The sequence below is a fragment of the Falco rusticolus genome, chromosome 3 (assembly GCF_015220075.1).
Source record: "Falco rusticolus isolate bFalRus1 chromosome 3, bFalRus1.pri, whole genome shotgun sequence".
Taxonomy (NCBI): domain Eukaryota; kingdom Metazoa; phylum Chordata; class Aves; order Falconiformes; family Falconidae; genus Falco; species Falco rusticolus.
This window is the reverse complement of record NC_051189.1, coordinates 41,829,813-41,856,015: the sequence shown is the minus strand read 5'-3', so window position 1 is coordinate 41,856,015 and position 26,203 is coordinate 41,829,813. Positions and strand designations below refer to the sequence as shown.

Genomic DNA, 26,203 nt, shown 5'->3' with positions numbered 1-26,203 from the left:
GTATACACTTAGTTAGCAACACAAAATCTTCAAAAGTAGTTCTTGAAGATCTCTGTTAGTGTATGAATATATACATTTATCTTACCTTCTCCAGCACAGTGATTTTTTTTTTAAATGTCTGTATTAACATTTCTTGCAAAGCAGGAGGTGCATCAGCTTAATTGCAATCAAGTTGCCAAACAACTTGGGAATCAAACACCTCTCTTTTTAGAATTCAAATACTATATCTAAATGCACCGGTAACACTTTCCCATTCACTATGAACATAGAGATGCTTTAATTGTATGTTAACTTGGTGAGACATAGAACCTGTTTGTGTGTGTGTATATATAGGCAATTACACTGAAGTCTAAGTGACTGCACATGTGAAAACAGTGTTTTGTCTCTTTTGCAAGTCTGAGATGAACTAAATCAAGAACACGCTTCCCAGAACTCTTGGGCTGGGGGTGAGGCTCATGTGAGTAACTCTATCCTGGTTGTGCCGTTTGTGCCCATGCATTTTTTTGTAGCGGTCCTGTAGACTCCACATCTCTCACACAGGTTGCAGTGATCTCCGGATTAGGTAAATACAGCACGTGGAGCAGGAGTGAGGCACAGAAATACAGCTTGAGTGTTCCATGTAGCTGGGGCTTGCTACGCCATTCATGTTGGGAGACTCAGAGATTCAGGGTTCTTAGAGAAATTCAACTTACACTTTTATTTGGAATCCATATAGCAGAAGCTGAGCAAAAGGGAGAAAATGCCCTGAATGAGGTATTTTAGCAAAGATTTCAGTGGTTGTAATTGAATTATCAACTGGGATGACTTTATAGATTGTATTTTCTTGCTAGGAAAGAAATCAAGCTGAATTGGAAACGTTTTGCTAGGAAGTCTTTCTGTCACTTTTGGGGCTTTTCTGTAACCAACTGAAGCATTCAGTTAGTTACAGAAATTTATTCAAAAGGTGGTCATCTTTAAGACTGATGTTGCTGTGGTGACCTGATTCAAACAGCCAATAGAAATAAGAGCATCAACATCCTATGAGCTCCAAAAGTAGTATAGCAGTGAAGTTTTCTTTTCGCAGCAATACACGAGGTTTTATCTGTGTGGCATCAACACTATCTGGCTCATGGATAATGAGAGAGACTCCTTTTATCTGTGTCCAGTACCATTGTTAGCTTTTTCTCATGACAGGTACATTTTTTTCTGGCAATATTTTCAGAACTGAAGAAGTGGCAGACTGTTACTTAGATTGAATGTGTACAGTTATAGTTTTAAAAATGTGAAAATCTGAACAGAAACTGAGAACATGTGCACAAGACATTTGAGAAATCTGTGGATTTGTCCAGAATTAATAATTGTTTATTGAGAAATCACATGGATTATTAAGATCTGTGGTATTCCTTGGAAGCACAAGCTTCTGTGAGTGGCCAGTAGGATGCATAATTCAATACAAACTGGTTTTGATCATCTGTTACTTAGAAGACATGATGATTTTCTCAAGAAGCGAAACAGAGGAATATAAACCAGTAAGAAATCTTGGAACAAACCCCTTTCTGCTGTTGTAAAAATCCTGAAGAGAAGAAAAATAATCAAGTTGTGTATATGCTTTTGTGAAAAAGGGGTGAATTATTATTAGGTGAAACTAACAAATGTATCATGAATAACTAGTAACTAGTAATTGGAAATTTGAAAAAGTTTCCTTTAAGTGAAAACATTTTTATTATCACATGATAAGAGCAAAACCAAGGCCCTTTTCTTTTAAACTTGTGAAGACATGACTACTCCCTTTGAAACGTTCATATACTGGTCTAAAAATCACGTCATTAGTATTTATTACTACAATATCAGTCATGATGACAATATAGTAACAGTTTAACTTCACTATGAAGAACGTAAAGATATCATTTGGTTATGCATTACAAAGATCAGATGTTTATGATTTAACTTAATTGTGAGTATAACAGTGGAAATGGTTCCTTTACTTTTTTTGTATGTAAAATGTTGGTATTGCTTCTTTATTTGGGGAAGACACTAAAATATAATGGCAATATCACTTCATAAAATGTTAATGTGTTTTTGTCAGGTTTAAAATTGGGCATGGAACAGGACACTTGGGTGATGATCTCTGAGCAAGGAGAAAGACTGTACAAAATGATGTGCAAACAAGGGAATCTCATCAAAGACAGGAAGAGGAAATTAACCACTTTCCCCAAGTGCTTTCTTGGAAGGTATTATATGCATTTCATAGCATGACTTTTTACCAGCTAAAACCACATTTTAAATCTTCTTTGGGATGCTACGGAAACTGTGCTTTATTTGCAATATCTGTTAGGCCTATTTGACTCCCAGAATTTAACCAAAATGTAAATTAGTCTGCCTGAAATGTAAATATGTTTACTCGTATTCCAAAAGTAGCTTTATTAAAGGAGCAAGACTGCAAAGATATGTTGAAAATGTGAAAATGCATTAAATAAAATAGTTTCTTTAAAGAAACAATTCCCAGCTTGTTTGATGCATTTTGTCTCTGAAATGCCTAGTTTAGAATATCAAATTTGCTTTATTCCACTTTAAACAATCTCTGTCTCTAAGACTGTTTCTGTCCTCCTCTTGCCTGAATGTGAGGGACAGAGTTACTAAATAAAGTTTACATGTTTAAAAATTTACCCCTGTTATCAGGAGGATCTTTATAATGCCATATAATACCTATGGCTTAAGAAGACTAAATGCAAGAGAAACAGAAAGCCATAGAGACCCTAAAAATGTGTATATGACCAAAAAATGAGTTTGAGGGGCAGAGGGTTTATCACTTATTTCATTTGACCATAAGAGTTAAGTGTAGAACGTATTTTTATAAAGTACAGCGACTTTTACGCAAGCATAGTGAAGATACTCAGTGGCTTCAAATGTGGAAATGAAACTTGAGAGATTTTCATGTACTGTCAGAAGACACATAGCTGATAAGAACTGAAACCAGGATTAAGATTAATGTTGTGGTTGAATCATGTTCCTTCAGTGAAGTTGTTGGAAGCAGGTAATGAATACACTCATGGTGAGGAGCTGTTTGTGAAACATTTAAACCTACCATTAAATGGCTGCTTTTCTATGCTACCTTTGAAGTGGACGCTTTTGAAGTAGGCTTTTGCTGGTTCCCAGGTCACCAGTTAAAATCCATGAATGTGAATTTTGCACGACCTCTCTACACTGTTCTTTTGATTTGTAACATGCATGCAAATATCTTACATGCTGTAAATTTGCTGTCTCTCAACTGCATCAGGTTTCTTGTGATAGAAGCCAGGTATTTCCTGCACATGCAGTATGTACTTTGTGTATATGCTCAGGATATCAACGTGTCTTGACACACCTGGGAAGTCACAAGCGTACTGTTCTGTCATACTGGGATTATGTTCTGCCTTCATGGCATATCTGCCTTGGGCAGGTGCAGTACGTATGCCTGGGATTGTCTTATATTTGACTGGTCAGATGTGTCTGTGCTAGTTAAGGAAATCCCAGGAAGCATGGCAAGTCTTTACCGTGTACAGGGTAAACTTCATACAGGCAAAACTTCTGAGTAAGACAAAACATCTCAAGGGGAACCTTATGTATGTATGATGAAATAATAAAGTTGAAATGAGTGGGTTTTTTAAAGGTGATACGACATTCTGAAGAGCATTATGCCTAAGAATCAGTTACTAGATTAGTAAGAAACACTGGTAACTGAGAGGGGAATGTAGTAGAACTGGTCACATGATATTTAAAATTTGTTCTTTATATCTGTTCTTATTTCAGTGAATTTGTGTCATGGTTGTTGGAAATTGGAGAGATACACAAATCTGAAGAAGGTGTTCATCTTGGCCAAGCTTTATTAGAGAATGGCATTATCCACCATGGTAAATATAATTAGTTTAAACTTACTTGCTTTCAAAGTAATTGTTGTAATTAGAGTGGACTTAATTTTGACAAAAAGATGGTCGTTAATGTTGAATCTGCGTTATATCCTTGCAGGGACCTCATGGGGTCATTGTCCATGGCTAGCAGATTTCCTGGGACAGACTCCATTAATTTAATCAGATTACATCTATGCTGTTGGGATCACAACATTGCTAAGAGACCTAGAGAAACATTGCTATTCTCTTGTAAACAAAAATAAATTCTGGGGGAACAGAGAATGGTAGATTGCTTTTAACATTTTAAAACTTTTATTAAGGCCAGGCTTTCTAGGGATACATGTTCAATTAAGAATTGTAGAAGAGAGTGAGTCACAGTTGGCTCTTGATAAATGTGCCTGCTCGTCTGTTTGGTATTACAAGCGGAGCTAGTGGAATCCAACCTAGAACCCAACAGTTAAATCTTTTGTCTTTTAAGGCCTTACTTACACTACATTGTATAGTTACTAAATTTGGTATTTTTATGCTGACACTTTCAGTCAGTCTACCTGCATTTAGGTCATTCTGGAGAGAAGTATTCTTCTGAAATGGTTCAATTCTTAAGCCAGTAAGAAGGCTTGATTTCTGAAGGTAATTTTCATTGGTAACATTTTTCTCTTACCAGTGCAGGTCCTCATCTCTGTCCCTTTTACAAGGTACAGTCCAAGAGGATCACATAAATGAGCTGGAGAAACTCTTACTTTTGGAGCCATGTTTGGCTTACATGCACCTTAAAGAAAAACAAATACTGAAACAGTTGTGAAGTTAGCTACTGTTCCAGCATAGATCTAGGGTGTGTATTTAGATGGAATCATTGATAATATACATTTTAATAATTTAACCAGCAATGAATTTAATACTTAACTTTTTAAAGTTCTTTGCCACGATGTTTTCAGTATCTTTGACTGGAAAAAAAGTGGGAGTGCCACTTAGCTGTGTGCATTTTAAACATATGCAGAGTAGGAGGAAAAACATTAAGGTTATTCATCCGTAGTCATGTAGTCTTTAATTCTTTAATGTCAGTCTACATGGTTTTCCTCCACCATCATCAAATGTCAGATGCTATTATGTTTACTACACATAGAATTGTTTTCAATGGAATGATTCTGTTGCTAAAGATTCTTCTCCTGATCTTGTAATTTATATCCCAAATACACTCATAGACTTTCTCAATACAGAGTTAAATGAATATTGTGTAATTTCATGAAATAAAAGGGTAATTATATTAGAGCATAGAAATGGGAGCCAGACATGCTACTTGAATAGTGGATCCAGCTGTGGTTCAGTGAAAATAGAATTCTTAAAATAAGTTGAATGAACCATCTGTTTCACAGAGGGAGCAAGGGAGAAAGAAAGTTTGGCTGTTACTCACATTGCAAATGTTATAGAGGGCTTTGTTAGACTGCGTATTCACTGTGCTGGCCATTATTTTCACTGTGCTGGGCTTCATTCTAGCAGTGACAGAACCATGTTGTGATGGACATTGTTTTATTTCCTGGTGTTTGATCTCTTGCAAGTAGAAAAATTATGGTTTTCCCATGTTGTTGTGTGTGTCGTCCGTCCCCCCTGTCCCCCCCCCCCCCCCCCCCCCAGTTTTGCAGAAGGGGAGAATCTATTTGTATGTTGCTATTTTGAATCCACCTAGTGGCATTCACTAATATCTGAAATGACTTTTATTAGCCAATGGGCTGAGATACTCTGTCCAGTTTCTTGCTGCTGCTTATTAGAAATGGAAGCTTCCTCTCAAGGCAGTAAAAAGCTTTGTAGTTACAAAAAGAATCTGAATACCAGATAGTGTTATCAATAGATATTTACATGTCTGTGCGATTCCTTGGACTGAGTCAAAATTACCTTGGCAAAAAAAAAAAAAAAAAAAAAGTAAAAGAAAAGACCAGTTTAAACCTGGATCAGTTCCCTTTTTCGTAGCGTGTGCCATATAAATATTTGTCCCAAGACAAAATATAGGTACATTGTTGGGAGTGACAAGCAAAGCAGCTTGGGGTTCCTTATTTCAGTGGTAATGCAGTGTTCTATCAGCTTTAATGTTTAAAAGTCAGGAAGTGTGAGCTCTGTAGACCTGCTCCTTTAGTGTCTGGTGCACTGTGTTTAAGTAGAGGTTGCAAAGACAGAGTGGTGCTCGTGTTCCTTGAAGGGTATAGTCTGCTGTGTTCATCATGGGCATGCAAGAATGTAAAGGTGCTTTGTAGTCCTGGTTCCCTCCCAGTGCATCTCTGTAAAGCGAGGAACAATCTGGCCTTAGGCAATACTGTCCTGGTTATGGTTTTTCTATTTTCTGTAGCTGCTGGTTTTAAAAACTCTTAATGTATGTTAATCTAGTCGAACATATTTTTTCTCCTTCAAAAGCAGGATTATTTTTTTTTTAATTACAGAACTAGAAGATATCTTTTTTGCTGAGTTAAATTTATATTCCATTAAAATTAATTTAGATAATTATACTAGGTATTACATGTGAAAATTTTGTAGTCTGTAGTTGGTGTATTGAGAAGCAATGATATGTGAAAGAACTTAGGGGTTATTTTGGATAATTACCTTATCGTGAACCATCAGTTCAATCAGTTGGGATAGTGTTCTGGGCTTTACTGTTAGTAGATATATTGAATACAGGTAGAGAAGTTATTTTGCTCTTGCACATGATGCTGGTGAAACCACTTAACATATGGAGTCCAATTTTTATGTCCATGTATCAGATGATGTGTGGAGATACTGAACAGCTTGGAAGGGCATGAAAAATGATGCAGACAGAAGCCACTTGACTATACAAAGTTTATGATGCCTAACTAAATTTTTTGAAGAGAACAATGTATGATGGTTTAATCACTTGGTATAGGAAGGCACGCACAGAAGAATTATCTGACATTGTCAGGCCTGTTACTCTGATTAATGAAGACATACCCTCTTTTATCAGTCAATGACATGCAAATTTAGTTTAAAAATTAAAGCTTACATCTGCAAGCAAAACAGTAATTAATACAAGACAGTTATCCTAGGGTGGTGCTGGTGCCTAGTCCTATCCTCAGCCATCAAATGAATCGGCTGTGTTTCAGAAAGACTTGCTGTAGAAGTTTTGTATCATACGATATGACTGTTTTGGCAAAACACTTGGAAGTTGTGAAGTTTGTTGCTGGAATCTTGTGAAACTCTGGAAACCCACCTGTTCACATCCTTTTTCATGGGTCTTTGGGGAAATCCACACCTTCATAATGATTGCTGGTCTCTTGCACATAAGACTTTCAGCTGGCTATGTATGGAGGAATACATTCCCTCTCCCTTTTCTCCCCAGTGCAAGACTGATCAGATGTGTTGTGGAGGGTTTGTATTTTTGCTGGTTCATTGGAGATTTGCCTCAGTGAGAATTAGAACAGAGAATGATGTGGAACAGTAATATGAATAGTTGCAAAAGAAGCTTTATTTGGCTATTTGGTTAATATGCTTTACAAAAGTACTGAAGACTAAAAACATTTGAGAACCTAATTTTTGAGGCTGTTCCCTGCCTGTTTGTTCATCTTACTCTTTGCCCTGTGACTTGAAATTGTTTGGTTTCTTCTGGACTACTTAAACATTGTAAGAGATGTCACTGGTGACATAAAGGAACTTAAGGCCAATGATCTAATTGGGCTTCCTGCCCTCCCTGTCTGAAGTCTACCTATTGCTGTGTAATGGGCTGTTACTAGAAGAAATGATGTTGGCCCTCTGGTTGATTTCTTTAGAAAGTCACCTAACAACTTTTTTGTTTGTTTGTTTTTGTTGTTGTTGTTTTTTTTTTAAATTTAGTTACAGATAAGCACCAATTCAAACCCGAACACATGCTGTACAGATTCCGATACGATGATGGAACATACTACCCCAGAAATGAGATGCAGGATGTGATCTCTAAGGTACAGGACAGAATAGTTGCTGTTATTAGGAAGAACCCATCAAAAATGAAGGTTCTGCTTGAAAAAATTGTAAAATACTATGCTAGGATAAACAACAGCTGCTCACTCTTGCCTGTCTCTGTATTTATGTGAATCAAATTAGGTTTTCCATTTGTTAGGGAAGATTTTGGCTTACTGTTACATATTTTAAGTACAAAATTAAAGTTTGTTATTTTTTAGTTATTTTTCTTATTTAATGGTTTCAAATGCAGGATGCATTGCCTGTGTTTCTGGGTTATTCTGAAGCTGGTGTTTCAGTCTATTGTATTTTCAGTCCATTTTAATAGATATGAAGCTGTATGTAGAAAATTGGGTTTAATTTGCTCTTAAATCTGAGTGTCTCTTATTAGTGCCTTAACAAGGCAGTAAATCTGCAGTCACATAGATGTTTAAACACAGGTAGTGTTATCCATTTACATTACTGAGCACAAAAAAATGATTGAACAAAGTTGCCTTTAAACTTATTAATATTCAAAATCATATTCATGATTTTGAGGTGGTAGAAAATGTCAGCATTTGGGTATTACATTACAGAGTCATTTACTTTTCTGCTGGCATTTGTTAGTGTAAGGTGTATCTGGAAGAATCTTCAATACTGAACTACTAGGCACAGCGAAGTAGAATGGAATCTAATTTGACACAGCTTTTGTTATATGTGTTTTTTCTTGCATGTTATAAACATAAATGTTTTTTGACAGTCTGCTAAGTAATACTAATGTGATTTCTTTTTTAAAATACAGTTTTCTGATAATAGTTTCTTAAACTCCTCCAAATATTTTATTTTTTGTTTTTAATTGAAGCTATTTTCAATCTTTGAGTCTTTTTGCCTTTTTCTTGAGTTTATTGGTTAGTTGTAATTTCAGTTTGCCAGTAACATATGGATGTATATAATCAAACGCAGTGTTTTTACTCATTTTGTGTGTAGAATAACAACCAGTGATTGGGTAGACCTTAATGCATGGAAAAATTGCTTTATCTTTCAGGTTTTGTATACTTTTCTTTCAAAGTACTATACCTTCAAAATTTTTTTAATGCTACCTTAAAGCTGTCCTTTTTGCGTGTGTCTCAGTGAAGCTTAGATTAGATCGGAAATGTTTTCTTTCTCACAGTTTATTCATCAATATTGTTACAATGAAATACTAAGTTTTGGCATGTGAAAATATACAGAAATTTGAACAGACTTTTTTTACTATCTAAATGAAGTACTGTGTCCATTCCTCTTAACATTCTGTGTGATGTGAATGTGTTGTTAACTAACCTCATCTTTCTCTTTAACAGGGTGTACGACTGTACTGTCGCCTTCACAGTCTGTTTACCCCAGTAATTAGGTGAGTCCAATTGAGAAATCCTTAGAGAGTAATTCAGAAGAAGTATATAACCTGAAGATACTGTGTTTGAATGTAGGAACCTAACCCATCCTTTCAGTATTCGTCTCTTGGGAGTAATCAAACAAGACTGAAGGCCTATCAAGACAAAAAGCATAACTGAATCATTAAATGATTGCAAGCTCCATTCAACATGACCTTTTTTTACAGACTTTTAGAGCCTTCTAGGTCCTGATGGATATGCTTATATGCTTACTGTATATATTAATACACTCCTTTACTAGCACCCCATTACCTTATTTGCAGAGTCCCAGCTGTAACAAAACAACTGTATTTATACTCCAATGATATTATTGCCCAAGGAAGATACTGTCAGCCTCCTCCTTTCTATCTACACTGAACAGTTTGACTCACTTTTTTACTCTAGAGGCAACTTCTGAACCATTAGAACACACTCAATTCATGCTTGCACTAACTTGTTTATAAAATACAAGTTTTCATCTGTTAGGCTCTTTTGAGGTTTTGTTTTTTAAAAATTGTTTTGTTTTGAACAGGGATAAAGATTATCACTTGAGGACCTACAAATCTGTGGTTATGGCTAACAAACTGATAGACTGGTTGATTGCACAGGCAAGTATTCACCTTTTGGATTTAAGTATGTTTTGCATTTAAATTCTAAGTTACTGATGTATTAAGCAGAATAACATGCAGACACTTTGTCTAAGGGTTATTGGAACAGCCTCTGTAAGTGTAATCCTCTTAAACTAGTAAAGTAAAAGCAATCAGCCATCAGCAGCCACGCTGCTCATCCCTGTGGTGCTTATCTTCCTTATTTGCAATTGAACTTTAAATGTTTTAATGAGACTTAGCTTTGTGATTCAGCATGTAACACTGTTCATGGCTTAAAATGAAATGGATAGGCTCTGAAAAACTCTGAATTACTAACTAAATGGACAAAAGTCAGTACCAATTTGCTGTCATCAATTCTGTTTTATTTTCAGTGAACTAGGAACAAGAACAAGGTATCCTGTCCACTCAGTCAACATGCATAAGTTTTATAAAATAAAAGTTAAAAACGTTGACGCTTTCAGATTCTTTAATGTTAAATTTTTATGGAGAATGCAGTGTTGCTTAAATGTTTACATTTATTTGTAACTATGAAGAGGTATACCATATAAAGGTCCCTTCCAACCCAAACTATTTTATGATAAACATGTATGTATTGTTTTATATGTATGCTATAAATGTATATATGAAGGTGGCAGTGGTAAATATAATCTTTAACCATTGTCAGCCGTGTGAAGTTATGCCATTGTGCATAGTATCCATCTTGGTGCTACATTAAAATATATTAAAAATATGCTGCGGTTTAATAGGGGGATTGCCGGACAAGGGAGGAAGCTATGATATTCGGCGTAGCTCTTTGTGATAATGGATTTATGCACCATGGTAAGTAAGTACATTCTGTACAAGGTACGCTTACCTTTTGTTTAATGCTGTTTACATAGCTGGAAGGAAATGCAGGGGCTGGTAGAGATATTACAGAAGGGATAGAAAGTTCTTTCATTGTATTGCTAAAGAGACCTGTGCTACTGTCTTCCGGAAAAAAAAAAAAAAAAAGCTATTGTATACTCTGAAAATCAGTTCCAGTCAATTTTAAAACATGTACTGAGGAATTAATCTTCTAAAGTATTTAGGAGGGGGCAGTTTTATTAGCCACTTTGAAAGAAATTTCTTAAGATAGTAACACATATTTGGACAGGTGAGACAGTAACATTTAGGAAATATGTAGGAAAGAAAGGAGACATCTGGGGGGGAATGAAGGGAGTATGGAGGAGCATGACTTTGAAAAAGTGAAATGGTGACAACGGGAGAAAGTGGAGTGTAGAAAAATGGGAAAATGATAAGGACAATAGTGAAGAAAGAAGGAGGGAGATGAGAGCAGAAGTGTGTGCAGTACCAAAAATGAGGTGAACAAGGTCATGTTTAATACCATCAGAGGGAAGATTTCAGTGAAAGGATTGAAGCAGTAGGTAATTTACTGAAATAAAGAGAGGAAGAAATTATTTTCTCATCAGCTTGTTTAGAGAAGGAGGGAGAATTAACTTCCTGTCTGGCATTGTTCATTCTTTTTCCTTTCACTTTTAAACATACAAACTGCATACATCTGCTGTTCTAGTTGCTTCTACATCCCCACCAAACCCATTTCTAATACTGAACCTGACATGTTTCACCACCTGGAGAGTGCCAGAACTTGGTGGTAAGCATCTCCAGCAGTTTTCCAGAAGCACTGTTCAGAATCATGTTTTAAAATTCTTTTTAAGAAGAAAACTTTTGCTTGAACATTTTCACTAAAACTGTTTCGGGCTAATGTGTCATCCTCAGCTTGGTGGAATCCAGATGTTGTTGTTGAAAATGAGCTTAGTGATACCTATGTGGAACGGATCCAAATAAAAATTGTTGTTCACATTAAAAATTAAGATTTTCCTAGATTCATGCAGAAAAATAGTTTGCTAGCATTTAATATGTGTATGCATTTTTGGTATTTTCCAAAAGATGAAAGATTATATTAAAAAATTTAACAAAAAGGATTAATATGTGTGGTTTTGTATTATACAGTGTTAGAGAAAAGCGAATTTAAAGATGAACCACTGCTGTTCCGTTTTTATGCGGATGAAGAAATGGAAGGGTCAAATATGAAGCAGAGACTCATGAAACATGATCTGAAAGTAGTGGAAAATGTCATAGCCAAGTCATTAATGGTGCGTGAAACCCAATGATAGTATGCTTTGATGAATGAAAAAAATGATTGTTGTGACAATATGTTAGCACTGTGTATTGTTATTTAATGGAGATATACTTTAGCTCTCCTTTCTGAACAGTGTTTTGAACAATTTTGTTTTTCAGATTAAATCTAATGAAGGCACCTATGGTTTTGGTTTAGAAGATAAAAACAAGGTGCCAATTATTAAAGTGGTGGAGAAAGGATCAAATGCTGAGGTATCAAGTATTACAAATTATCTTCCCTGTTTTATTCACTTGATCACAGGTGTATGTTTTGTACATCAGTTTGCAAAATATGTAGTAGTAGAAGGTAACAACAACAACTTTCCAGGAAAGCTGTGGTTGTGAATCTTTTTTTTCCTCCTTTTTTTCTTTCCTTTTTTTTTTTTTTTTAAATATTGTTCTGACCATTATCAACACTCATTTTCTGCTCAGGTAAATTGTTATGTTGAGCGGTGATATAAAATTTATCATTTTATTTTTGTACATTTTATAATATTCCAGTGATGACATTAATCATGAGTAGAATAAATATTTTTGGTAGAATATGAAATGAATATAAAGCTCGTCTGTGAGTCACACTTGATATATTTCATAAAAAAGGATGTGTCAAGCTTTGGATAAAGTTTAGAATTTGACAATCTGAATGAGTAAATTGCAGCCTTTCTGTTTGTTAGTATTGCTTTAGATACTTTTTGGTTAAATTCATATTCTACTGAACTGCATGGGAGTCTCTATACATGTATAAAGAATGGGTCTTTTCCATGAGAGAAAAAAATTGAACCTGGATCTCAAGCCTTTCTAAATCTCATATTGGAATAGAAATTTCAGATGAAAATAGATACGACAAATCAATAATATAATACAGTCACAGAGCCACACAGGAGTGATTTATAGCAGTCAGGTTTTGCTGTGATCTCAGACAGTGGTAAAGCTTAGCCTGTGCCCTGAGCTGCTCTGTGTACTCCTGCCATCCAGCTGGGTACAGTTCCTTTCTTGTTAGACCAGAGTTTAAAAACTCTATGCAGTTTGGCTTGCCATACCTTTGGCTCAAAAGCCATGAAACGTTTGAGGATATTGTTTTGGTTTGGAACTTAATAAATACTAACTTACTAAAATATTAATCAGGTCTTTCCTTATGAAAATAAGCTTTAGTTCCTTTGGAGAATGATGGATGGACAAATTAGGTAATATCATAAAAAATAAACTGCCTCAAGCTATAGTGTTAAATATTACAAATATTAATTGATATTGTAATACTGTCATAAAATCTTGATTAAGACTAGTCTTGTATTTTGATCTCTTCAGAATGAATATTTACTGTACCCTTCATATTAGTTTAACCAGTTCTAGAAATGTTTTGTGGTGTAAGTCTTTTGCACATGGTAATTGAAGGAGGCGTAAAGAATGTACAGGGAAGATGTGTGTCATTATTTCTATTGGGATTTCATGCCAGCAGAAGAAAACATAATGTTAGTGGTTATAAAAAACAAACATATACACAACTGCTTTTGTTTTCTAGATGGCAGGCTTGGAGGTTGGGAAAAAAATCTTTGCCATTAACGGTGACCTGGTTTTTCTGCGACCCTTCAGTGAAGTGGATTGCTTCCTAAAAGCATGTTTAAACAGCAGAAAGCCCCTGCGGGTTCTTGTGAGCACCAAACCACGGGAGTAAGTTGACATTCCTTTGGGGGAATTTTTACAAACTACAGTTGAAGTGAATTTTAAAGGATTGGTGGAACTTCAGACAGCACTACTGTAAAGTTATTTGAAATGCTGCATCTAATCTGACTTTGTAAGGTCAAGCAATTTGATATGCTTTGATTTTGTTTTATTACATTTGACAGTCAGCAAAAGTGAAACACAAGTGCTTTAGTTCATCAGCTCTGCCACTTTAAATACCTGCAGGAGCCACAAGAGAACATGAAGTTTCCCTGACTATATGAACTGGTTTGATCACTTACCTCTCACTGTGTTTATTAAACAAGTTCCTCTGTCTGGGGATTAGTTGCTGGTTTGGCAGAAGTTGGACTCTGTGATCTAATGGGCCACTTCAGCATGTGTGCTGGTTGTGTTAACAGCAGGAGCAAGTAAACAGCTCTCCACCTTTATGTAACAGATGTGTTTCTGTTTTGACCATTCCTACCTAAATGCAATTTTTGTTACGTTAAAGAAATACAAAATGAGGCCTAATGGCTGGGTTCAGTAAGTATGTAAATGAGTATAGGTCTATTAATAAAGTTAATACAGTTGTTACTAGTTTATACATACGAAAGGAAGAGGAAAGTAAGAAACAGTGGTCAGGAGAAATTTTGATCAAATTTTGCAGGGTAAGGAGGAACCATCCTCTCTTACCAGATAGCGCAAAGTACCTTGGAAGTGAGTCTGGTTCAGTGGTGGAGTGGAGACACATTTCTCCTGTTATGCAGTGGAATGCATATGGCACCCAGAAAGGGGAAAAGAGCAAAGAAAGAAATATGGCATAAAGATGATCATCTGGACAGATACTCCGAGAAAACACCCAAACAAAGAAAAACAACACCAAAAAAATTTTCCTCAAACCAGTAGAAGATAGTGTTTAGCAAACATAAAAGGCATATACTTGGCCTTTCTTTAATGTAGATCTTGGTTTAATTTGACACATCTTGCCTGTAAAAATATGGGTGGATTTCAAGATTAACAGAGATGATCTAGTGAATGAGGAGTTCAGAGGGGTTGAATAATTTGTTTCTCAGTGCTGCCTGCTTTTTGTCAGGAGCTGCTGCTAGCACAACTGTGTTGGCAGAAGAGACGATTCTTTCCTAAATTCTTGGCCTAAATTGCCAGTGATGGTCTTTCATAGCTCATTAGCATGTTCACAAAACATTTTCAGAATGAAACCATATAGATTGTATCAACTTTAGTTAATATATAAGTATACTAAATGATGCTATACTTCAGAAAATATTTCAAATTAAAATCTATTAAGCTCAAGAATATTCTAATATTTTTAAAAAATGTGTAGACTTCAGTGGGTTTTGGATCTCACCTCTGCTGATAATCATCTCCAAATACTAAACGTGTATACCAGAAAAAACCGAAGGTACAAGAAATGATGCAGTGATGCTATTCAAAACCACCTGTAAATGAAGTTTATTACGGTCCAAATCTAAAATCACTTTTCAGCATCAATTTGAATTTGTCTGCTTTTGCACTGACAAATGGAGCTTGTAGCAAAGATCCCTTAAGTAATAAGGAAGCTGGCTCTGGAAGTAAAGGCTGCGAAGTTGAATGAGTGCACTGTTATGCATGACCTAACTAGCTCTGATTAGGGCTAATGCAGCTGTGTTGCTTTTCCTGGAACCTGAGCTGATATCATGCAGATATGCTAGCTTACTTTGGGTGAGCTCAGGGCTTCATTTTAAGGAGCAAATGTGAATTTTGATTCTCAGAACTGCTTTTGTTGGTTATGTTTGTCAGTAGGCATATCACTGTTGCACTAAGACCCAGCAGGAGTGCAGCACAATGTGCTTACAAGTTATATGAACAGCAGTAGCCAATTCTTGCTTTACAAAACCCAGTACTTTCTATAGGTGCTAGAAGAAAACTGCAACAAAATATTTTTTCAATAAAACTCACCAAGCAGACACTTCGATGGTAACAAATTGTAATATGGATCTAGTCTCTGCAGTCTAATGCAGTTCTTTTGTCAAGGCTTGCCGTGATCTGTGGTCCCCAGGCTCTGTCCTCTTAGCTGAGAGACTGCCTGCCTTCCCAGAGCTTTCAGTGTTCTGTGCTGTGGCAACTTACCCAAACTGCAGTCCCTTTGGGAGGAATTTTAAAGCCGTGGTGCTTAGGTTGTAATTGGCATATTGAATTTCCCTGCAAAATAGTATTGCCTTCTTCTGACTGGTTTTGTTATCTCACTTCGCTCTGATTTCTGATGTCAGTGGTACAAAGTGTCTGGAATATGAGCGATGCTGAATCTGAGACTGTGAAGTGAATGAAAGTGGGGCATCTTGCACCCTTTTAACCTACTTACTGTTGTCCACTTTTATCTTGAATAACAAAATGCTACCTTTTGCTGCATTCATATTGAATGTTTGCTTGTATCAGGACAGTGAAGATTCCTGATTCTGCAGATGGACTTGGATTCCAAATCCGAGGATTTGGCCCATCAGTTGTCCATGCTGTTGGGAGAGGTAAGAGCTGTCAATGGCAGTGGTAAACAGATACTTCATGTCTAAGTGGCATGGCTGAGATAAATCCAAATTAGGTCCAGTGATTCAGCTGAGATTCTTTGTTTCTTTTAAAGTAACATACAGTATTAAATAAAACAAAATAAGATTATTTTGTGTTCTTATACTTTGTAAGCTTTGGATAGTTTTTCTGGCTTTTGACAAATGTAGGGAAGTTAAGTTAAGGCTGTGCATTCTTTTAGACTAAGGAATAGCTGTTGGATGCAAAATCACCTCCAATAAATGAGTGTTGGGAACCACTCACTTCCTGAACATTAATTTGTTAGGTAGCCATGTGGTTCTGCAGTGTTCTGAAAACATTTTACAGAAAATGCAATTTTCACAAATCTTTTCAAGGGTGCTAGTAATCTAGTCTGTTTTAGTAATTGCAGTGTTTCCTCTAAACACTGTTTTGTCCATTTTGTGATGGGATTGTCAAATGCTTGCCATCCCTAACTCAGTATGTTATTGACTGGGTACACTAGCAATAAAAGTCCTTCTGCAAAGAAGCATTCTTTGTTGCTGTCACATGTCGTTAGAGGTGGAGCCAACTAACACTGTATTTTCAGCTATTGTGGGGCAGTTTTGTCTTCCCCCCCTCCCCCCTCCCTTTTGTAATTGAGGAATTTAAAGTGAACAGATCTGCAAAGCAGCTAGATTTGAACAAAGCTGATGACTCTTTTTCTAGGCTGTGGTGCCAGAAATTAGGTTTTCAAGAGAAAGTAATAAACCACAGACTGTTGAGCTGATGTGATAATTGTTTCTGCACCTGGATCTCAATTCAACTGCCTATCCTTATTCATTAAGTACATACTTTATTCCAATTAGCCTCAACAATATGTAAGTGCTTGCTTGTGTGGTTTGCTAAACCTGAAAGATTTTAAGCATATGCTTAAATACTTTGCTGAATTGGGACCTTGAGTTTTTTGAAGAAATGGTATGGGTTTTTTTGGAGAGAGAGAGATGTAATAAGGCCTATTTAAACGTTTATTTTTAAATCTTTTTTTGGGAAGCGATCAATAGCTCGTAATGGTGTAATTTCCAAAGACTTTCTTTGATACTGCATTTAAAATGCAGCTCTCATCTAACCTGATAGTACCTAAAATGAAGGAAATCCAGGTATATTATTTAAGCTATTTCCTTGTCAAGTCTGCTCAGCTGACAAGTCATGACAAGCTTTCTATTTGTCAGCCCTGCAAATTCAGTCTAGCCTTTTCTTTTACAGGAGCTAGCTTCTGCATCTCTGCCTTGCAGTCTCTAGGCAATAGAGAATGTTCAGGTAGCTGGAACTAAGGCCATACTCCAACAGGCTGTCTTTCAAGACTGGGCTTGAGTCACACTGAAAAGACCTGGAGACAGCTGCTATTTTCGTAGTACCTATTCAATGCATAGAAGATTTTCCCAAGGTGGTTATTCCAGTGTGAAAATAAATTGTCAAACCGTCTATTTTATGTTGCTCAAAGAGAAAGTTTTGGTGTTGTTGGTTTTTTTTTTCTCAAACAAAACAAACAAAAAAATTGAGATCTCTTACTTGATTATCTTTGCGTATTTTGAATAAATCCGTAAAGCACTCTGTTATAAAAGAGTTGGTAAAAAGATTAAAATAAGAACAAGATCCTTGGGAATGCTTTGGATTTGGGTATTTTGCTTAGTGTTTAACAAGAAACACTAGTATGCTGTGATACTTTATGGATTATCAGAAAGCTGCTGTTTTATATTTAAAACACAGACATCTAAAGTAGTCAAGATGCTCATAAGCTTGCGGCATATAAAAAAAAATCACAATAAAAGTGGTCTATGTTATAATTAGTGAGTTTCAAGCTGGAGCCTTTTTATCCTTTTAAAATCCTTTTCTTTAAGACAGAATTTCCACACTGTCGTTTCAAGCTGGAGCCTTTTTATCCTTTTAAAATCATTTTCTTTAAGATGGAATTTCCACACTGTCGTATCACTAATCGACATTTGTTTTATTAAACAGCCTTTAGAAAAAAGTGTGATCTCTTTTTATGGAATCATCTGCTGGGGAACTCCATTTTCTTGGAGTCTAGCTGACTGCAGAAGCATCCTGTGGTCAGAGGAACTAAGTAAGAGTCAGTGAGAGCAGATTCTGATTTTTAAATCAGGCTTTTGGACTGAAAGCTCTAAAGGAGATGTTTAGGAAAAGAAGTCTGTTATCTGTGTGGGTTTATTTAATAGGAACGGTGGCAGCTGCAGCGGGTCTTCATCCTGGCCAATGCATAATCAAAGTGAATGGAATTAATGTTAGCAAAGAGACTCATGCAAGTGTTATCGCTCATGTCACGGCTTGCAGGAAGTACAGACGGCCAATGCAGGTATGTCTCACTTCATACCCTTGCAGATTTTCTTCTTTTTTTTTTTTTTTTTTTTTTGTCAAAGTAAACAGCGTACTCTCTATCTTTGTCCACATCTGTTGTGTTTGAATGGGATGAGGGGAAAGGAGTGGTGAATAAAAGTGAAGGGAGGCCAGTTGAAGTAGCGAAGTTAAAGATTGCTCAATATATTGCTGATGTTCGAGGTCTATTTAATTTCTCCATTGAAATAAATATAAAGCTACAGCTCTTTTTTTTCTCATATGGTATTTTTAAAGGATTATTTCAAGTGTTTCTGCAGTTCTGTGCAGAAAGCATTATGAGGTATATTCTCATCGTGATGGAGAGGGATTTACACAGCTCTCTGCCAGCTCAGCAGCAGGAGAATGCAATGCAAAAAAAGCTGATCTTCTTCCAGGATTTTGTAACACTTCAGCACATAGCAGAGTGCACATATTCCACCTATAAAAGTCTCTGTCTTCCCATTGCATCCCAATCTTGGGAACAAACATACATTCAAGGACTCAAAATTTATCTTTTTTTTTAATACATACATGCAGTTTTTGTTATCTTTTTCACGTTAGTTTAGGAGAAAATCTCAGGATCCCAAGGCAAAAAATTTAAGAAGAAAACAAAACCAGCTGGATTCTGTAATGTAATTTTTCCAAGTTCCTGCAAATTTTTCATGAACTGTGATTCAGTATCATTAATTAACTTCACAAATGCTTCCAGTACATGTTAATTGAGAAGAAAAATCCAATTAAAATCAAGAGTGAAATCCTTCTCCCACACCAACTGCATAGATATGAGATAAGAATTACAAGTAAGAGGTAGTTAGAACTGTGTCATGCAAATACAGTCTTTATGGAAGTGTTTGGACATTTGTGGTTAAACTCTAATACAGAATTTAAGTTGTTACATACCATATTAAGATCAAGCCCACCTATTCTTTAAAGGAAGATGCACTCTAGTAAAGAGAGGGTGTTTTGTGCACTAGTAGCATAACTGGCTAGAATAATAGATAAGTTAAATTCTTTATAGCAGGTGTGTTCTCTCTGAGTGCAGCTGTAGAGTTCCTATAGGGATTAGTGACAACCAGAGAGGACTGATTAATGTTGGCTGGCATGAATGCCTTGACATGCAAAATTACTTTGTTTTTTTAATCCACTTGTGTAATATGTTGGAGTATTTAACACTTTTTCCTATACAGAGTATTTATTTCAATCTTAAAAAGCAGCTATCACAATTCAGCAGATCACAAATAACTAAAATCCCTCAGACTGACAAGAAAAACTTCATTTAGGATGTAGTGCTATCAAATGCTATGGGAGAAGTGTCTAGACTGAAATAGATGGCAGTTTTCCCATGGGTGTCAAGACAGCTGAAATTTCATTTCCTATTCAGAAGTTTGAGTTTTTAATTATTGGGAAGATGATTATGGATTTCTCCTATTTTGTAAGTACAGTGCATTAGCTTATTTAATTAATATCAATTTAATATTTCAGTCTCTCCTGTCATTGGCAATTGCATAATTGAAAGAGAACTTTTTCTGTTTCCTGCATATTCCACTTCTCAGGGTGAGGACTCTTCCTGATTGCCTGGAGCATGAAGTTTCATTTCAGATTCTTGCAGTGTGAATAACTGAGTAACTTCTTTTGGACAGTGTTTATATTATTTCTGTCTTGTCTGGAAAAAGAAAATTGAAAGCAGATTTTACTTCTTAGAATTACAATTTCTTTGCAGTGATACTCATCATGCTGTGACAATTTTATGCTTAGTTTGTGCCTCTGTAATGGTTTTGGAGACCATTGCTCCAAATCATACTGCATTCTGTCTTCTGTTAAATTTGGAGAAACAGACTACCAGTTTAAGTTGTTACTCCTTCTATTAGGTCATACTAAGATCAAATAAGTTCAGTGCCATTGAGTGAAAAGTAGAGCATGGATGAATTTAGGAAACAGTATCTTAGTCATACAAAAATATAGTTATCTATGATTAATGGGGCAAAGATAGCAGCTGAATATTGTATGTTAGAGAAGCATAATCAGATGTGCTTGGGATTTTGCGTGACAATTGTAACATTTGGCTTAAACTTTTGCTATCATTGCTTAACTTTGAACTCTTCCACAAACAACTTTTTAAAGTCTGTGAATTAGGATTAGTCATAGTCATGCCATTTATTCTGCTGTAGCTGTTGGAGAGGGAGTGATAAGCTGACTGCTAAGCTGCTTTTGAAGGGTAAGGGTAAGAGAAGAAGTAGTCTGGAGATGGCATGCTTGATAGGCCCTTCCACAAGGATATGATGGGCGTGTGGCTGAGTAACTAAGGGGGGAAAACAAGATCTAAGGCATATGTGTGGCTTCTTTATAGGTTGTATGACCAAGTCACTATTTCTGTGCTCATGTGTCACTCAGTTGCATGAGATGCAGGATTTCCAGGGCCTGTGATTCTGTCTTTTTTGGGGGTTTTGCTAAGCTGGGGCAAAAATAAGGAACATCTAGTAAAATAACTGTAGTAAAGGCAAGTATAAGTAATGAAAGCTGTAGTGTATATTTTTCTTGCCAGTGGCACATGGGTGATAGATTAACTGGACACAGCATATCTTTGTTCGGTAGATGCACAGCAGATTTAGCAAGACAAAAATCGGTTCTCTTTATTTCTTCACAACTTCTTGTCTCAAATACTTTTCAATGTGCAGTTTGATTTGAAATGCCTTATATTGTATTTGGCAGAGACATGAAACTGATGGATGTCATGGTATCACAGACCTCATATTGTCTCATGATAGTACATTCTGAAATAAAAAGCTGACAAAATACCTCAGATGGTTTTGGAGAACACCAAAATTATCTGTAGTTTTAAAAAAATGGTTATAAACTTGGAGCTCAGAAGGCAGTAAAGCTAGTAATAATCAGGGAATTAAAGCAAATATTTCATGTTTGAGAGCAATGAAATAAGTTGCTACCAATTGTACTTGCAAAGTTTTTCCTAGCTGTCTTTTTTTTGTTTGGTATTTTTAGCAAGATTCTATACAGTGGGTTTACAACAGCATTGAAAGTGCACAGGAAGATCTTCAGAAAACAAACACCAAGCCCTCTGGAGATGATGGAGGAGATGCCTTTGACTGCAAAGTGGAAGGTATGTGATGCTTGTTTTGATTTTGTTGTTGATCAGAACGTTTGTGTAGTAGCAAGAAAAATACAAGCAGTAGTTTTGTTTTCAGAGAGGAAGTTGCAAGCAGACTGTAAGGTGCATTTTACATAATGATTTGCTTTTTCATGCATTCTAAACATGTAAATTTAATTTGCCATTCTCTAAAAATTATTATATTTCCCATTTTGAGAAAAAGCTTCTGTGAACACTTTCGGGAAAATCTGTTCAATTTTCATTCATAGGATGCATAATCCTAGGAATTACCTAATCTGTTTTCACTACTGGTAATCATTTAAGGCTAAATTAGATGCATTAGTCACTACTGCACAAGAAATAACAGATCAGTTATCCTTCAGATTATTTTCAGGCAATTAACATTTAGATAAAGCTGCACTCATGCATCATGGTAATTAAAGCGACAGTTAACGTGAACTGTATTTATGTTCTCTGGGTAAATGCTGATACTGTGATTTCATTTCTGAATGTTGACAGTTTTTTCATGGTAATTTTCTTCTAGTTTATTTAAAGTTCTTAGTTTTCCCTTTTTTTGGTTGTTTTTTTTTTAATGTTTCTGGATTATAAATGAAATTAAATTAGTCCCTTCAATAACTGTTTCTAAAGAGGGACTACTGTGACTTGTCTGTTCATGCCTTTTTAGCAATCTAGTATTTTAACATCCATAAACCCACTGGTGTTCTGATTTTTAAATTATTCAGCTGGTAGGTAGGTTTTTTGATGAGCATTTTTAAATAGAATGATCAGAGTATACCTGTTACTAGAATGTTTGCCTGTGTCCTTTTCAGTTTGTTTAATGACCAGCCCTCCTCAACTGATTTGTGTTATTTTCTTTATTCTAGAGGTAATTGACAAATTTAACACTATGGCAATAATTGATGGGAAGAAGGATCATGTGAGTCTCACTGTTGACAATGTTCATCTGGAGTATGGGGTGGTTTATGAGTATGACAGCACAGCTGGAATAAAGTGCCACGTGTTAGAAAAAATGATTGAACCAAAAGGATTTTTCAGCTTGACTGCAAAGGTATGAAGCAATTTTTATATGTATTAATTCTTACTATGCTTAATACCAATGGACTGACATCTGTCTCTTGCTTATTCTTAGGATTATATGTATTTTATTTAGTATCTTACAATTGGTCACCTTTATACCTTTGACATTTTGGAGAATGATTGTGCATCCAGGAAGCAAACTAAGTTATGGCGTGGTTAAAAATTGAGCCTCTAAACTGGAAAAAATATAAAAGAACTTTAAGGTCTTCTGTTCCTCCTGCCCCCCTCCCTTTTTTCTTAATTATCAAAGAAAACTTGAAAGAAAGTCATAGACTCACTGATATGTCAAAACTTGGTGAAAGTAGGCTATAGTTTCCAAAAGTTACTTAATCTCATCAGGATTGCATGTTCAACTTTTAAAATTTGTTTCAGTAGGAGGAGTAGCACAAGCTCTGTCTTTTCTGTGTTTGAAAGTAAAATAAAGCTGTACATACAGGTGCAAAATCACAGAGGAAGAAAAAGAAAAAGTGCAACTTTAAAATTTACTTTGGAGTTTTTATTTTGTGAATATTCCAAATAGTAAAATCTGTGATTGCTGTGAATGGGATGTGAAATTTTGTATATATATAATACTGTCTGGGTCAGATTGACAAATACTGTAGTAATACAGCTCTCTTACTAAGTTTGTTTTCATCTTTTCACACACATACGCATGCTAGCAAAGCACAATTAATAAAAGTATGAAAGCCCTTTTTCTTTACTTTTGGAGAGTGTATTGATCCCTGCAAATTTCTTTTTCTGTTGATATTTCCATCAGAAGTGTAAACTAAAGTACTGATATTTTACTGAAATGACTGAGACATGGGCAAAGGTTTCTTTTCCCTGACTTCACTTTGGAGCCAGTCAGGTTGATAGACAGGGGAGTAACTTCTTGAACCAGCATCGCAAGATTTGCTAGAGCTGGTCTAGTCAATGCTTCAGGTCGTTGGCCTTAAAGATGTTAATTCTTGCTGTAATTATTGTAAAAAAAAATTGTAAACAATTTCATATAAATTTTTTAAGTTACTACTTTCTAACTGCTTATGAAATACTTTTCCATTCTTGTATATAGAGTAGTTAAGTGAAGGAGTACTTCCAGAACACTGATTGTGGCCTTAAATAATGCAGTGTCATCACCCTTAGTGATTAGGCTGACTAATTAAATATTTAGAAACTATTAGAAAACAATAAGGAGATGTAATGTGACTGTGTTAGAATAATGTAGTGTTTATATCAAGTGATAGTGGTCTAAATGACTACAAAAGGTCCAGTGGTAGAAAAATCAGGTCCCTTAACTCAAAGGCAATAATAAAAAGTGTCATAGCACTTCATCAATGCAAATGGTTTTAAATGATGTAAGCATAAACTTCTCTGTATGTTCAGTGGGGTCTTATGCTTCTCTCCATATGCTTCCTTCTCTCTATGGTGTGTATTTGTTGCTGCTTGGCATTAGGCAATGAAGTAATCCTGCCCTGCTTTCCTATACTGTGCAAATCTTTGTGTTAATTATTATGACGAGAAAGCATGCAAACTTGTGCTGCAAAAGTTACTGGGTTTGAATGCACTTATTTTAATGCACAGCTGCAAAAAACCTCACTTGAATTATTTGAATTTGTATTATTGATTAAACCTGACATAAAGGAAGCTTAAAAGTATGACCAAAGTGACTGCGGGGTTTTAGTAGAGTAATTGAACACTGTAGCAGAAGAGTTAAAGGCTTAATTCATCCTGCTGGGGACCTGTAGAAAAAAATTTCTCAGGAACTAGTCATTTATAATCTGTGACATCTTAAAAACTTCAGGTTTTGCACTCCAAAATTTCTGTATGTTGTCATTTTTTTCAAAACTCCTCGGTCCAGCTTATAAATCATATATTCTATCTGTGATCGTGAATAGTGTAATAATGAACTGTAGCAGAAGTGACGTACAGACATGAGTCTCATGATAGATTAATACTGTATGTGTTGTTTGTCCACACTTCTTTGAGTATCTCTAAAATGTGAGCCTTTCCTTATTTAGGTGCCTTAATATGGATTTTGGGTGCCTTTCTTAGAAAGCCATTTTGGGGTGTTTTTTCAAACCAATCTTCAGAGTTGGACCCAACCAGCATCTCCCAAGTTCCCCAACACAAATTTCAATGCTTGAAATGTAAATCTGACTCCAAAAAAAGGGCTATATACTACCCTCATCTCTGCAACATGCCTTTTTTTCCTCAGTTTTCTATCACCATCACTTGCTGGCTCTATTTCCATCATAGCAAGACTTGTATAGCTTATTCTGTTTCCTGTTTATATATGCAGAATGTACAAGAGGATAGCACTCAGTTTTCTTGCATGCTTTTTCAACGTGTTAGTATTGCTTATACTGCCAGACCAAAGTTTTGCTACAAGTAATGAATTAATATATCAGCTTTGCAACGTGTGCTGTTCAAGAAAATACAGCAGACAATGTATTTCGGAGGAGCTATAATGGTTACATTAGTAGTAAATTAGTAGTAAACCCATTATCAGACAATGTCATGAGAAGCCAAATAAAAGTAGTTATTATGTGTATAACTTCTGCAGGAGATAGATTTAAAAAAAATGTTTGCTTCCCAAGTTTTATTAATTGTTGTTATGCAGCTTTGCCTGTAATGTTAAAAGGCAACTGGTTATCACGCTTTTCAGCTTTAATTGTAAGGGATTATAAGTAAGGGGTTAAGAGGTTATCCTAAACATCATATTTCATAACGTACTGCTCTTGTTTCTATTGTCTTAGATTCTTGAAGCACTGGCAAAAAGTGATGAACATTTTGTGCAGAATTGCAACAGCCTCAATTCCTTAAACGAAGTGATCCCCACTGAGCTTCAAAGTAAATTCAGCGTCATTTGCAGTGAGAAAATTGAGCATATCTACCGAAGAATCTCTAGTTATAAAAAGGTATGACCGACATGTCCTAACCTTGTTGATATTGGTCTTTTAAGGGAAAAACAGGGGAATGTGGTACAGTTTGGACGTTTAGAGTTCAAACATACTGAATTTTTGAATATTAAAAATGTCTATTGCAATGGCAAAAATATAGCTGAGAGTTTAGCTATTTTGAGGTGTGACTGCTTAAACTGAGTAATTGCATAAACTGTGTTCAAACTGTGCTCTTTATGATCTTTATGATCCCTTTTTTTAGTCACTGGGTAGATTGTATCCTTTCTTGTTTACTGTGTTCAGTTTTAGATACAATCAACTGCATATTTCCCACAAAAGGCCCAGCATTCTTGTAAATGTCTTAAACCAATACTCTAGTGAATTTGCAGATGTTAACTAAAAATGAAGCAATAACAGCAAACTTTTTTTTTCCTTCTAATGCATCTTAATTTTAAATAACAAATTGTTGCCCTTTTATTCATCTTCTATGCCCTTCAAATTGGTACGACTTTTTCTAGCATTACTGTTAACAGTAATAGCTCTGTAAATTGTTAGATTAACTTGGGTTAATAAAACATGATAGCATGGAAAAAAGAAGGTGCTG

The 26,203-nt window shown here is 35.7% G+C and overlaps 1 protein-coding gene across 1 annotated transcript in view; it reads left to right on the top strand.

The window, feature by feature from the left end:
- Positions 1-26,203, top strand: part of PREX2 (phosphatidylinositol-3,4,5-trisphosphate dependent Rac exchange factor 2) — a 182,255-nt gene that overhangs the window by 77,022 nt on the left and 79,030 nt on the right. Inside the window, exons 11-24 of the mRNA XM_037380618.1 lie at positions 2,066-2,210; positions 3,769-3,869; positions 7,698-7,801; positions 9,119-9,168; positions 9,720-9,795; positions 10,542-10,614; positions 11,785-11,927; positions 12,073-12,165; positions 13,472-13,620; positions 16,045-16,130; positions 18,363-18,499; positions 21,517-21,634; positions 22,507-22,691; positions 25,456-25,617. Coding sequence (XP_037236515.1) covers positions 2,066-2,210; positions 3,769-3,869; positions 7,698-7,801; positions 9,119-9,168; positions 9,720-9,795; positions 10,542-10,614; positions 11,785-11,927; positions 12,073-12,165; positions 13,472-13,620; positions 16,045-16,130; positions 18,363-18,499; positions 21,517-21,634; positions 22,507-22,691; positions 25,456-25,617 — 1,622 coding nt within the window. The remainder of the gene's footprint in view (positions 1-2,065; positions 2,211-3,768; positions 3,870-7,697; positions 7,802-9,118; positions 9,169-9,719; positions 9,796-10,541; positions 10,615-11,784; positions 11,928-12,072; positions 12,166-13,471; positions 13,621-16,044; positions 16,131-18,362; positions 18,500-21,516; positions 21,635-22,506; positions 22,692-25,455; positions 25,618-26,203) is intronic.